Source organism: Taudactylus pleione, unplaced genomic scaffold (assembly GCF_031769625.1).
Source record: "Taudactylus pleione unplaced genomic scaffold, aTauple2 ptg000377l, whole genome shotgun sequence".
NCBI lineage: Eukaryota > Metazoa > Chordata > Amphibia > Anura > Myobatrachidae > Taudactylus > Taudactylus pleione.
Genome location: NW_028284778.1, coordinates 5880772 through 5893626, shown reverse-complemented (window position 1 = coordinate 5893626; position 12855 = coordinate 5880772). Strand labels below are relative to the sequence as shown.

Sequence of the window (12855 nt, the reverse complement as noted above, 5' to 3'; positions counted from 1 at the left end):
TATAAGACGGTGATCCGCATCAGTACCAGATAGAGCTGGGCGCTAATACACTTTGGGGGCAATTCAGTTGTTTCCACAGAAAAAGTCCGTAGTTTGGGCACCCTAACCAAGACGGGTTAAGTCGATTTGCGTGGCTAAAACCTGTGATTTTTTTGGGGTGTGACTTGCGAAAAAAGGCAAAACAATTGAATAACGCACCCACGATCTCCTGTCACTTTAGTTGGGGGATCGGGGGCAAAAACACAATTGAATCGACCCCATTTATCTTTACCTTGATGCTGTTGCATGTCTATAGCATATCCCAATTTGATATCCTGTGTTGGAACAAAACTGTGCCTATTGGATAAACATATTGCCTTAAAGGGTTGCTATATAAATGACATTACCCAGAAACCCATTCTTCTGTTGGATGGCTTATTTCACAGACACATCACAGGGATCACATTCGGCCCTGTGTAGCATGATGTTGCAGCCTTTGCTGTGAAGACCTCCTTTACGTGATTACTTTGACGACAATCTCTGCAACCAGCCTCCCCCAGTAATTGGATGCTTTTCTAAATCTCTCTAACAATAAGGGGCGTATTCAATTAGCGGCAAAATCAATTGTTTTTTTCGGGTTGGGGGGGATGGTCCAAAGGGTTTTGAAAGAAATCCCCACATTTAGCCAAAAAAAGGAATTTTGCATGTTTTTTTTTCTCCTGGTCTGGGATGGAGAAAACATTTCTCCAGTTTCGCCTGTTTGCGCCGTTTTTTTTTTTTTGCAAAAAACGTCAATTTCTCCTCTAATTGAATACGGCCCTTAAACCCAAATCTCAAGCTGTTGTCATTGATCGCCCAGACTCAGATTTCATGTCACTGTAATAATCAAGGAAATGATTTACCATCCCCAGGACTCAATGTGAGGTTCTAGTTATGGAATCAGACCCTTATCTACGGTGTGTTTTGGGATTTCCCCAGCCGATGACTTGTCGTATTATGTTCAATAGTGTTAGAATTCAGATAGTCTCACTTTCTGAGGACATTAATCCTCTTATTTAAATAAGTTACTCATTAATGGAGACTGTCTATTAGGGGTCTATTTACTAAGCAGTGTTAGGAGACAGAGCGAAAAGTGATAAGGTGCCAGCCAATCAGCTCCCAACTGCCATCTCACAGGCTGTGTTTGAAAAATGACAGTTGGGAGCTGATTGGCTGGCACCTTATCACTTTTCACTCTGTCTCCTAACACTGCTCAGTATATAGACCCCTTACTGTATTACAATAACCTTAAGGTTGGAACATGGAATAGATAATGCCTCCATATGCACAGCGCGTAGTAATTGCAGCATAATGATTAGTTCTTGCTTTCCCTTCCAAATAATGTCTGCTTACATTAGCATGACAAGTCTGACGGAGAAACTTTACATCATTTTGAGAAAAGAGTGAGCTACCCTACAAGAACAGATTACAACGCCAATCACATATGTACAGTCATCATTGTAATACTTTTACTGGGATAATTACAAGAACAGCAACTCTGCTGCTCTCAACCTGGAATAATCACTCTGTCCCTGAAAACTCCACAAATCTGCTATAAACTTCAGTGCATACAAGTGTTAAAACCTCTGCCCTTGTTAGAGTAATAGTTAGAGTAATAGTAGTCAGGTGATAAGATCATTCGAACAGATTAGGGACTGGCACTCCGATGAGAGAAATAATTGAAAGTCCCAGTGTCCTCCTCAATAACTGCCTCTCTGGACCCCTTTTTCCAATATTCCTGCCTTTGGAGGCATCACTCCGATAAACAAATGTTTTGTGGACTAAGGTTTCAGTTTAATACTTTTTTCAGGATGCAAATGCAATAAAGACTTACCACATTAATTACCGCCACCAGGAGCTCCACACCGCTGAATCTTTAGTTCCTCTTCCAGTCTCCAATCTCGAGCTTAAAATCTTGGGAGAGCTGTTGTCATAGAAGCGCCATGTCACTTAGTGTAAACAACAACAAAACATTGTTATTACCCTGTACTCATTGTTGTCCATATTAATAAAGCACAAGATGCTGTCTTCTATACGTATATATGCGCATTTAGCATTTTCGTGTGAGTTAGCATTGTGACTGCTCTGCGATCACTCACGCAGATTCAAAGCCATCGCAGAGTGAGTGACGTCAGCTCAGCGTTTTGGGGGTGGTGACAGGGGAGTGGTCGGAGAAACGGAGGCGTGCCTGTCCGTTTGAACGCCGTTACTTGGGTGTGCATAATTTAGCCACTGCGTTGGCATACGCAGCCTGTGTACTCACTGGGTGCGACAAGGTTAGTTATTTCTGAGTACAGTCAGACCTGTTAGAATTGTGCATGGGAGGCCGATGTTACTTAATGTTCCAGATGTATGCGCAGGACTGCAAGGTATTACGGATGTGAGATAGCGGTAGTGGGCGTCTCTATTCTGGCTGTGCGACGGCATTACAATAGCATTCATTAGCATATTTCTACTTCAGGGTCCATAGGGTATCCACAGGATACCTTGGGTATAGGTGTGACGTCAGTCGCAGGGCACCAAAGAGTTAAGCTTTCAGCCTCCCAGGATGCACTAGGTCCCCCTCCTATACCCCGCCCCCGGGCCAAGGCACCTCAGTTTAGTTTGGTGCCCGGCCGGAGTCGGGTGCACCTGTTGGAGTGGGGGCTAGAAGAGCCCCTGAAGCTTATTCTTCATGCAGCTGTGGCTGCACAACTGGATGAACAGCATGGACAGTCAGTCCTGACGTCCATGCTGTCTTCCCTACACCCCGCCGGTACCAGAACGCCGGTACTGATCCGGGGATGCTGGTGGGCGTCTGGGGTCACAGCTAGCGGTGACCCCAGATGCTCCGGACCATGGCCGGATTCAAGGGGGACAGAGGTAAGCAGCGGGGTCCCGCGGTGGGTCCCCGCTGATCACATGGTCCTAAGTCCCCAGGCAGGGGGCTCCCTGGGGACTGGCTGCAGCGTGGAGCCAGGCGACCAACCTGCGCTTCCACTACCCCCTGGGACAGCGGACCGCAGCAGAGCGGTAGCGCTGCGGCGTCCCAGGGGTTAAATGCATGCCAGGGGAGCGCGCCTTCCCTGTCTCACAGCCGGCGCCTCCCCCGCTGCACACAGCCCTCTCTGCATGCTGCCGACTGGTCCTGTGGCAGCGCTCCTCCCCCAGGCCAGCCTCCTCTCTGCTCCTCGGCGGCCATCTTCTCCAGAACGCATGGTGAACGCTGCTGGAAGCGCTGGACGGAAGCATCGTGGTCTGGGTCCCCCCGCATACCTCTCCTCCGCTGTGGTCAGGTCTGTGTATGCAGCGCTGTGTCCTACCAGGCCCTGTGTCTGTGTAGTTGAGTGATCAGCGCTGTTAGTGCAGGAATTGTTATTTTTCTGCATTGTATGTGACTGTGCTAGCGCTGCTGCCTGTAATCTTTTCTTCTCTAAACTGTCAGCTTTATTACTGTCCCTGTTCTTTCTGCTAAAGCCCTTGCGGTGCGGTGCTGCAGGGTGGTCTCTCGCCTATTTAATACTTAATTGGTGAGAGAGGTCACATACGTGGTGCCATCATGTCTGAAAGTGATTTTCCCCTCCGGCTACAGTGTACCACGTGCAAAGTACCGTTAGCGGAGGGGGAGGGTAGCGCGGAGGGCCTTTGCCGGCAGTGTTTGTCCATGGCGCGGCCTATTACGGTTACAGCACCGGTACAGGAGCCGCCCTGGGCTTGTTTCGCTCAGGCGTTAACAGCTTTAGTGGGCCAGTTAGCTCCGCAGCCCGCGTTTACTCCGATGGGTTTGTCCCAGCAGTCTGTGGTGTCGTCACCCATGCAGGGGTTCCCACGACAATTGGTGGTACCCCACAGTCTCCCTATTTCCCCGCTCCCGGGTTCTCAGGAGCCAGCGTGGGTTAACTCCCTGACGAGTTCTGTACAGCACTTGTCGGATGTGTTGCAAGGGGAGTCTGTGATGCGGTCTCATAAAAGGCCGGTGGCGTCTCTGTCCGCTCCTTATGAGGATGACGAAGGGACGTCTGATGATGGGGAGATTCTAGATCCTTACGATCAGGAACCTCTCCATACTAAGGACGCTGATGCTAAGTCCAAAGTATATATTCCTGGACTTATTCGGGCGGTCCGCACAGCCTTGGTGATTGAGGACGAAGTTCCCCCAGCGGCTAAATCTAAGTATGCCTTTTTCAAAGATGTGAAGGGCGATGCCACAGTCTTTCCTCTTTCGGGTCAGTTGGTGGACCATTTAGAGGAGGCGTGGAAACAACCTGGCAAAAGATACCAGCCGCACAGACGCCTGGCGGTGGCTTATCCGTTCGCGGATAATTATTTTGCGAAGTGGGAATCCCCTTCACAGGTGGATTCTCACGTGACCCGTCTTGTCCGTAGTGCCACATTGCCGATGCCATCCATGTCCTCCCTTAAGGATGCTACGGACCGCAAGGTAGAAATCTGCCTGAAGTCCGCTTATTCCCTTGCAGGGGGGGCAGCACGGCCGGCTATGGCCATTTGCTGGGTTGCCAGAGCGATGGAGCGCTGGGCGGATTCATTAGAGGCTTCTTTTGAATCCGACTGTCCGGCCGATCAGGCGGAGTTGATTGGCAATCTCCGTGATTCGGCCACCTACATCAACGAGGCGGCTCTAGACATTAGTACTCTGGTGTCTAGAATTTCTTCAGCAGCGGTAGCTGCTCGTCGCACCTTGTGGCTGCGATCCTGGAAGGCGGACGCAGATTCCAAGAAAGGTCTGGAAGCGTTGCCGTTTACCGGAGAAGTTCTCTTCGGTCCGGATCTGGATAAGATTGTGGCCACGCTGGCGGCAGCCAAATCTGCCTGTCTCCCGTCGGCCGCTGCTCCTTCTGGTTCGGGACCATCGTCCTTTCGGTCATCTAGGGCCCAGGGCAGGCCCAAACCACAGTCGTTTCCTCGACAGGCTGGCCCTAAGAAATCGGTCAAGCCCCGGAAGCAGGCATGGAGTACCAGACGTCCGGCCCCCAAGCCAGATGACAAGCCTGCGGCCTGACGGTCCGGGCCTCCCTTTGGGGGATCCCAGGGTGGGAGGCCGCCTGCTACAGTTCGCCCAGTGTTGGTCGACCACTACGACAGACACTTGGGTTCTGGAGGTGGTTTCCCACGGATACGCCCTCTCCTTCCGGCACAGACCCCCGGCTCGCTTCTTCACCACGGGTCTCCCATCAGACCGGAACAAGGCTACGGAGCTGCGGAAGGTATTGCACACTATGCTCCAGGCTGGAGTTATAGTGGCGGTTCCATTCTCCCAGAGGGGCCAGGGTTTCTATTCAAATCTATTTTTGGTACAGAAACCCAATGGGTCATATCGTCCGATTCTCAACCTCAAAGCACTCAACAAGTCTTTGCGGGTCCCGAAGTTTCGGATGGAGACCCTACGGTCCATCATTCTGGCGCTGGAACCTGGGGACTACTTGGTGTCATTGGACATACAGGACGCTTACCTGCATGTCCCTATTCTTTGGCGCCATCAACAGTTCCTCAGGTTTGCAATCAGCAGCGACCACTTCCAGTTTCGGGCGTTACCTTTTGGCCTGGCAACAGCACCACGTGTTTTCACCAAGGTGATGGCGGTCATGGCGGCTTCTCTGCGGCTGCAGGGAGTCCGCATGTTGCCGTATTTGGACGACCTGTTATTGGTGGCAGGATCTCCAGAGCTCCTGTTACGCCACTTGGACCTGACCATTGCACTGCTGCAACGGCACGGCTGGCTAATCAACTGGCAGAAGTCCACTCTAATCCCGTCTCGGAGGATTCTGCATCTTGGAGCCTTATTGGACTCGGGACAGCAAAGGATCTTCGTGACGGAGGACAAGATCTCTGCTTTACAGTCAAGGGTGCGCAGTTGTCTGCACAGCCGCCGGGTGTCCTTACACTCGGCGATGAGGTTACTGGGCTCCATGGTGTCGGTGTTCGACATGGTGGAATACGCCCAGTTTCACTCCAGACCTCTGCAGCACCTGATCCTGTCCAAGTGGAACGGGCTGACTCAGTCTCTGAAGTCCCAGACGATTGTGCTCACCCAGGAGGTTCGCCTGTCCCTTACGTGGTGGTTACAGACGACCCACCTCAACAAGGGACGTCCGTTCTGGGTTCCAAATTGGGTCCTGTTGACAACGGACGCCAGTCTTCGGGGCTGGGGAGCAGTTTCGGGTCCACACTTGTTCCAGGGCAGGTGGACGCCGACAGAAGCGGAGCTTCCAATAAATATCTTGGAACTCCGTGCGGTCTTCAATGCTCTCCAGCAGGCACAGCGGTTTCTCCAGGGTCGCCCGGTGCAGGTCCAGTCGGACAATGCTACCACCGTGGCCTACATAAACAGGCAAGGAGGAACTCGCAGTCGGGCGGCTCTCGTAGAGGTCTCTCGGATCCTGGTTTGGGCGGAGCGCAATCTTCCGGCCATATCAGCGGTCTTCATCCCGGGAGTGCTCAATTGGGAGGCGGACTTTCTAAGTCGCCAGGACGTTCATCCGGGGGAATGGTCCCTGCACCCGGACGTTTTTCAACTACTGGTGGACAGGTGGGGTTTTCCAGAAATCGACCTCATGGCGTCCCGGCACAACAACAAGTTGCCGGTGTACGGGTCTCGCACAAGAGACGAAGGGGCGTCTCTGGTGGATGCTCTGTCCGTCCGGTGGACGTTCCGGTTCGCATACCTGTTCCCTCCGGTCTCCCTTCTTCCACGGGTAATCCGGAAATTCAAACAGGAAGGAGGGACGCTCCTGTTGATAGCTCCCGCGTGGCCCAGACGGCACTGGTTCTCAGACCTTCAGGGTCTGTCCGTGGACATTCCTCTGCGGTTGCCGCTACGACCGGACCTTCTGTCTCAGGGTCCTTGCCTTCACCCGGACCTGACTCGGCTGTCTTTGACGGCGTGGCTGTTGAGACGGCCATGCTGAGGTCCCGGGGGTTTTCCAGCTCTGTGGTGCGTACCATGTTACGAGCTCGGAAACAGTCTTCCGCGAGGATATACCATCGCGTGTGGCATACGTTCTTCCAGTGGTGTCGACCGAGAGGTTATGCACCGCGGGAGTTTCGTCTGTCTCGGATTCTCGCCTTCCTGCAAGCGGGACTAGATCATGGGCTTCGCCTTGCTTCTTTGAAGGTACAGGTTTCGGCCCTATCTGTCTGGTTTCACCGTAGGATTGCTACAATCCCGGATGTGCGCACCTTTATGCAGGGTGTTCTCCGCATTCAGCCGCCCTTTGTTCCACCTGTGGCGCCTTGGGATTTGGCTGTGGTCCTGAGGGCTCTCCAAGGACCGCCGTTTGAACCACTGGGCTCAGTGGATCTTAAATGGCTAACAGCTAAGACTGTTTTCCTTCTGGCCATTGCTTCGGCCAGACGTGTTTCTGAGTTAGGGGCTCTTTCTTGTAGACCCCCTTTCTTGGTTTTTTATGGGAACAGGGCAGTGCTCCGCACTCGGCCCGAGTTTCTTCCCAAAGTTGTTTCCCAGTTTCATATTAACGAGGAAATAGTTGTTCCGGCCTTTAACTCACCGGGTCTTTCCGTGGGTGAGGCCTCTTTGGATGTTGTGCGGGCCTTAAGGACTTATGTTGACCGCACTTCTTCGTTTAGGAAGTCGGACGCTTTGTTTGTCCTCTTTGGCTTCCGTAAAAAGGGTTGGCCTGCTTCAAAGCAAACTTTGGCAGCCTGGATCCGTATGGCTATTTCTGAAGCTTATCTTCATGAAGGCCTACCGGTCCCTCCTTCTCTGAAGGCTCATTCCACTAGGTCTGTGGGTCCTTCGTGGGCAGCTCGACGTGGTGCCTCGGCAGTTCAGATCTGCAAGGCTGCTACGTGGTCTTCTGTCCATACCTTCGTGAGGTATTACAGGTTTGACACCTTCGCCTCTCAGGATGCTTCCTTCGGGCGGCGGATTCTCCTTTCTGCACAGGAGCGTCCCCACCCTTAAAGGATACTGCTTTGGGACATCCCCAAGGTATCCTGTGGATACCCTATGGACCCTGAAGTAGAAAATATGAGATATGGTAAGAACTTACCCTTGTTATCTCTATTTCTACGAAGTCCATAGGGTTCCACAGGACTCCCGCCCTGTCGCACCTGTGCTGCAGATGGGCTTTGCTCTGGTCACCGGTTTTCCGTCTCCCTCTGGTGAGAATGTGATTCTTGTATGTGTCCAGATCTTTGTTCTCTCTCTTCCTTCTCCTCCTCCGGCCTATGGCTTGGTAACTAACTGAGGTGCCTTGGCCCGGGGGCAGGGTATAGGAGGGGGACCTAGTGCATCCTGGGAGGCTGAAAGCTTAACTCTTTGGTGCCCTGCGACTGACGTCACACCTATACCCAAGGTATCCTGTGGAACCCTATGGACTTCGTAGAAATAGAGATAACAAGGGTAAGTTCTTACCATATCTCATATTTTTTGCAACAGATCTGCGTGCGTAATCGCAGCCGTGATCGAAATAGCGATCTATAATGAACCAGGCCCTGTGTTTTTATTTTTATCATGGATAATTGAGACTTACAATATCAATTTCAGTCATTTGTAATTATCACATACCCTTGAATCGGGGGAAGTATTTCACATAGATATTTCAAACCTATTCTGCTGAAGATGATAATGCATGTGCCATTTACACAGTCCTGTATTGCTCTCCTGCTAAGGGCCGTATTCCATTAGTAGCGATATTAACGTACCCGCAATAATATTGCCGATTTTTCATGTAAAAATGGAGAAAACTTTTCTCCATTTTAAAAAAAGGGGGAAAATGTGCAAAATCCCTATTTTTGTGTAAAAATTAGGAGATTTCTTACAGAACCCTTTAAAAAGCCCCCCTAATGATACTTTAGCGGAAAAAAAAATCGGAAATTGCGTACTTTGGCAAAAAAACCTACCACTGAAATTTTGGTCAACATTTTTTTTTTTTCATGAAAAATTAATTTAATGTATTGGGGCTGGTATTTTGGATGGACATAAAGATGCGCCAAGTGTTTTAAACATTGCACGTGGCTGGCGCAGGCGTTTTTTTGTGGTTTTAAAAAACCAACTGTGCCAGCCACGTGCAATGTTTAAAACACTTGGTGCATCCTTATGGCCATCCCAAATACCAGACCCAATACGCTAAACGCATTTTTCACGGTTAAAAAAAAAAAGTGACCGATATTTCGGTGGCCTTTTTTCGCCAAAGTGCGCAACTTACGAGTTTTTTTTTCGCTAAAGTATTATTAGGGGGGCTTTCTAAAGGGTTCTGTAAGAAATCCCCACATTTTTACCCAAAAATAGGGATTTTGCAAATTTTTTCGCATGCACTAGGCTGGAGAAGAGTTGTCTGCAGTTTTTACGCGAAAAACGTCAGTTTTTCGCCGTCGTTGGCGAAATCGGCTGCAAATTGTCCGCAAATCGGCTGATCGGACGGCCCATTCGCAAACGACGCCAAAAACGGCCGATTTCGCCTTTAATTGAATATGGCCCTCAGTGAGACCAGCGCGGTTAGGACTCGATGCAGTGTAACAGTGTATCGGTAGAAGCAATCTGAGAACATCACAAATAAGGGTGGCAATCACAGCGCATATAAGTCTCTCCGCAATACTGACGCGTTTCACCGGTGGTTTCCAGTATCATCAAAGAAATTGCAAGGATTTGTACTCGTAAATCGTGTTGATCATACAATATACCTTGACATTACGCTCGCTTGCAACATAAGGACGCCCACTTTACTATACACACAACCGTAATACTGTGTAAGTCTGCGAAACCATCGGTAACATGGAGTACCATCGGAGCCTCAAACACACTTGTACAAGGTCTGACCTTACTCAGGAATTGCTAACCTCATCGCACGCAGTGAAAGCCCAAGCTCTGCATGGCATCGCAGTGGCTAATTTATGCACGCCCCTGTGACGGCATTCAAACTGGCACTGGCCAGGCACTGGCATGCCTGTGTTTCGCCGACGACCTCCCCGTCATCACCCCCCAAACGCTAATATCCTGTCAATGCGCAGAGCGCAACAATCGGCAGTTGGGAACAGGCCCATAGTACTAATCTTATCTTATTATATATGCAGTTTATTCATGCTCTGTGTGCTGTTTTAATTATATATGGCTTGATATACAGAAAAAAAGTAAATATGGTATGCGTTCAGCATCCCGATCGCCGGGATGCCGAAGGTAAGTGGCGGGTTGGAGGGGAGGGTTAGGCATTAGGGGGAGGGTTAAGGTTGGGACCTAATGCGGGAGGGATAGGTTTAGGGTGCGGGGGGGGGGGGGTTAGGTTTAGGCGCTGGGGGGGTTAGCGTAGGGAGAGGGGGGATAACATACCGACCATCAAGTTTCAGTATGTTATCTCTGTCTTCGGGGTTCTCACTGCCGTGGTCCCGTGTGTCGGTATTACCGATTTCGTAAAAAAATATATATATATATTTAAACTACTATTGGTAGACATTTATTTCCTCTTTATTGAGCTTTACTTGCCATTTCTCATTGATCCAGCCTGTATATGGAGGTATTACATTAACATTAAGGTTGTAACACATAATAGATGCATCTTTATATGTAGCATAAGTAGTTATTGGTGTTGGGTTCGTAATGTACACACACCATCTGATAATCACATATATACAATGTACTCAGTCACTGTGTGTCTCCTACAGATGGACCCAGTAACAGAGATACCCCAGAGAGATGTCCTCGTCCTCTTTATTCCCAGGATTGTACAGAGGAGAATCACAGGACCCCACAGGAGGATCAGGTAGGTGGGAGTTAAGGTCTCACCAATATAGCAAAGTGACTGTCACTATATGATCTGTACAGCAGCTGTGTGTGTCTTATACACTATTTAATCTCAATTGCTTACATCCCACATCATAGAGGGAGAATAATGCCGGGCATACACGGTTCGATGCACCGTATAGTGCGACTGCCAATCCGATCGTGCTGTCACTGCCGGCATTCGTGATGTCCCCGCAGACCGCACGATATGCCGGCTCCCCCCTCCACCATTTGAATGGGATCGTACATCGCATCCCAGGTCAGATGGTTTTGCAGGAAGACCTGGGGATGCGATGTACGACCCCGTTGGAGCGCGCAGCACGATATCAGGTGCGATATCGTGCCCATACACGGCACGATATAGCACTTATATCGTGCCGATCCGTCGGATCGACACATATGTCGTGCCGTGTATGGCCACCTTAAGAGACATATTAAAGTATAATTGTTTTTGTTTTGTGGGTTATTTAGGGTGAAGGTCTGGCTAATGTTAAGGTAGAAGGTGGAGAAGAGACGTATATGAGGGGTGATCAGCAGTGTAAGGAGGAGGAAATCCCTACAGCTATCAGCACAGGTGAGGAATAATCACTTATTACAGTAGAGTCACTGCAATAAATAGAATGCTGTATTTATCACTCCCTGGGCCTGATGTAGAGGGACTCATAGCGCAGATGTCTACGGAGCTGAGCGATTATTTGCAATTGTACTTGCGTGAAAATTACAGTCGGGACAGACGGTATCAGAAGTGTGGTGGGAAAGTGATGGGCATTCATGGGAGGTGGCTAGTAGTCAGCGCAAAAAGAATCCATTCATTGGGAGTGTCGCGGGCATGTTGATACATACACGGACGCAGGAATAGGAGGCCATAACCCGACGGTATATCTGCAACTGCCATAGTGCCATGATGCAACAGATGGCGGAGTATAAGACCGCTCATATCGGTATTACAGCGTGCACGGACGCTAAAGGGGGTCGTCTCAGACCATGCACCTTTGTTGCGCAGATTTACACAAGTTAAGGTCCTTGTAGCGCCATTTGCATAAAGTCGCAGATATGCGAGCGCCAATTGCCACTGCTGCGTGCGCTTTTGCGTGTGACTCAGACTCCAGCCCCATATGTAAGCTATAGCCTCCTATTGGACTCGGCAGTGCCAGCTATCTACCAGTGACATCACAATGATAAAATATATGTCCACATCTGTTCATCCTGAACAACAAATAGCGCCGTGATGTCAGTCTTACAGGATAATTGCTGGTTTTTTTCTACGCTTCCTCAAAAATCCCTTTCTATTCCTCCAGGATATGAGTGAGTCTGAGGTTTAAAGTCTGACCCTCTGTAAATTTACAGTTAGGAGCTGAATGGTTGGTACTTAATCTTGCTCCAAGTGCCACGTTCAAGGAAAATAAAGATTGAGTAAAACCAATGTCCTTATTCCTTAGTTCCCTTAAAATGGGATGTAGTTATGAGACCAGCGGCCGCGATGCCGCCAGTCACAATCCCGACGCCGGAATCCAGTAGGACGACCGTTCGAGCGATAGGAGGCCGGGGCGCCCTTAGTGTTAGCCGCGGTGAAGGGGGGAGTTAGGTTTAGGTCGCATAGCAGGTTAGCGTTAGGTTTCTTGGGGGGGGGGGGGTTAGGGTTAAGCAACCCTATGGGGGAGGGTTAGGGCAAAGGCACCACTGAGGTAGGGTTAGGGTTAGGCACTAAGGTGGGAAACTTAGGTTTAGGCACTAACTGGGAGGGCTAGGGGAGAGTAAGTATACTTATCCGACCCCTGTCGAGATGCCGCTGTTTGTATTGTGACGGAAGGCATCCCGACAGCCGGCATTACATACCCATTCCCTTTAAAATATACAACTCTCCATAAGAACTTTTTGCAAGTTTCTCCAATATGTTATTGTATAACTAAAATAAACCCTATTTGTTTAACACACTACTGGCATGGTTCAGCATGTCGGCAGGCACCATGAATCAGTGGTCCAACAGGCCCTTCATACAGGATTTTACCATGCATAAGCGGTGTCTGCAGACTTCCTATTAAAGACTGAGACCGCACACATATGTAAATAGGCGCTGTGATCTATCATTTATAAAAATGTGT

At 49.8% G+C, this 12855-nt stretch overlaps 1 protein-coding gene across 1 annotated transcript in view; it reads left to right on the top strand.

Annotated features, from left to right (window-relative positions):
- Positions 1-12855, top strand: part of LOC148508083 (uncharacterized) — a 98539-nt gene that overhangs the window by 17429 nt on the left and 68255 nt on the right. The window contains 2 exon segments of the mRNA XM_088445073.1: positions 10636-10733; positions 11225-11327. Coding sequence (XP_088301199.1) covers positions 10636-10733; positions 11225-11327 — 201 coding nt within the window.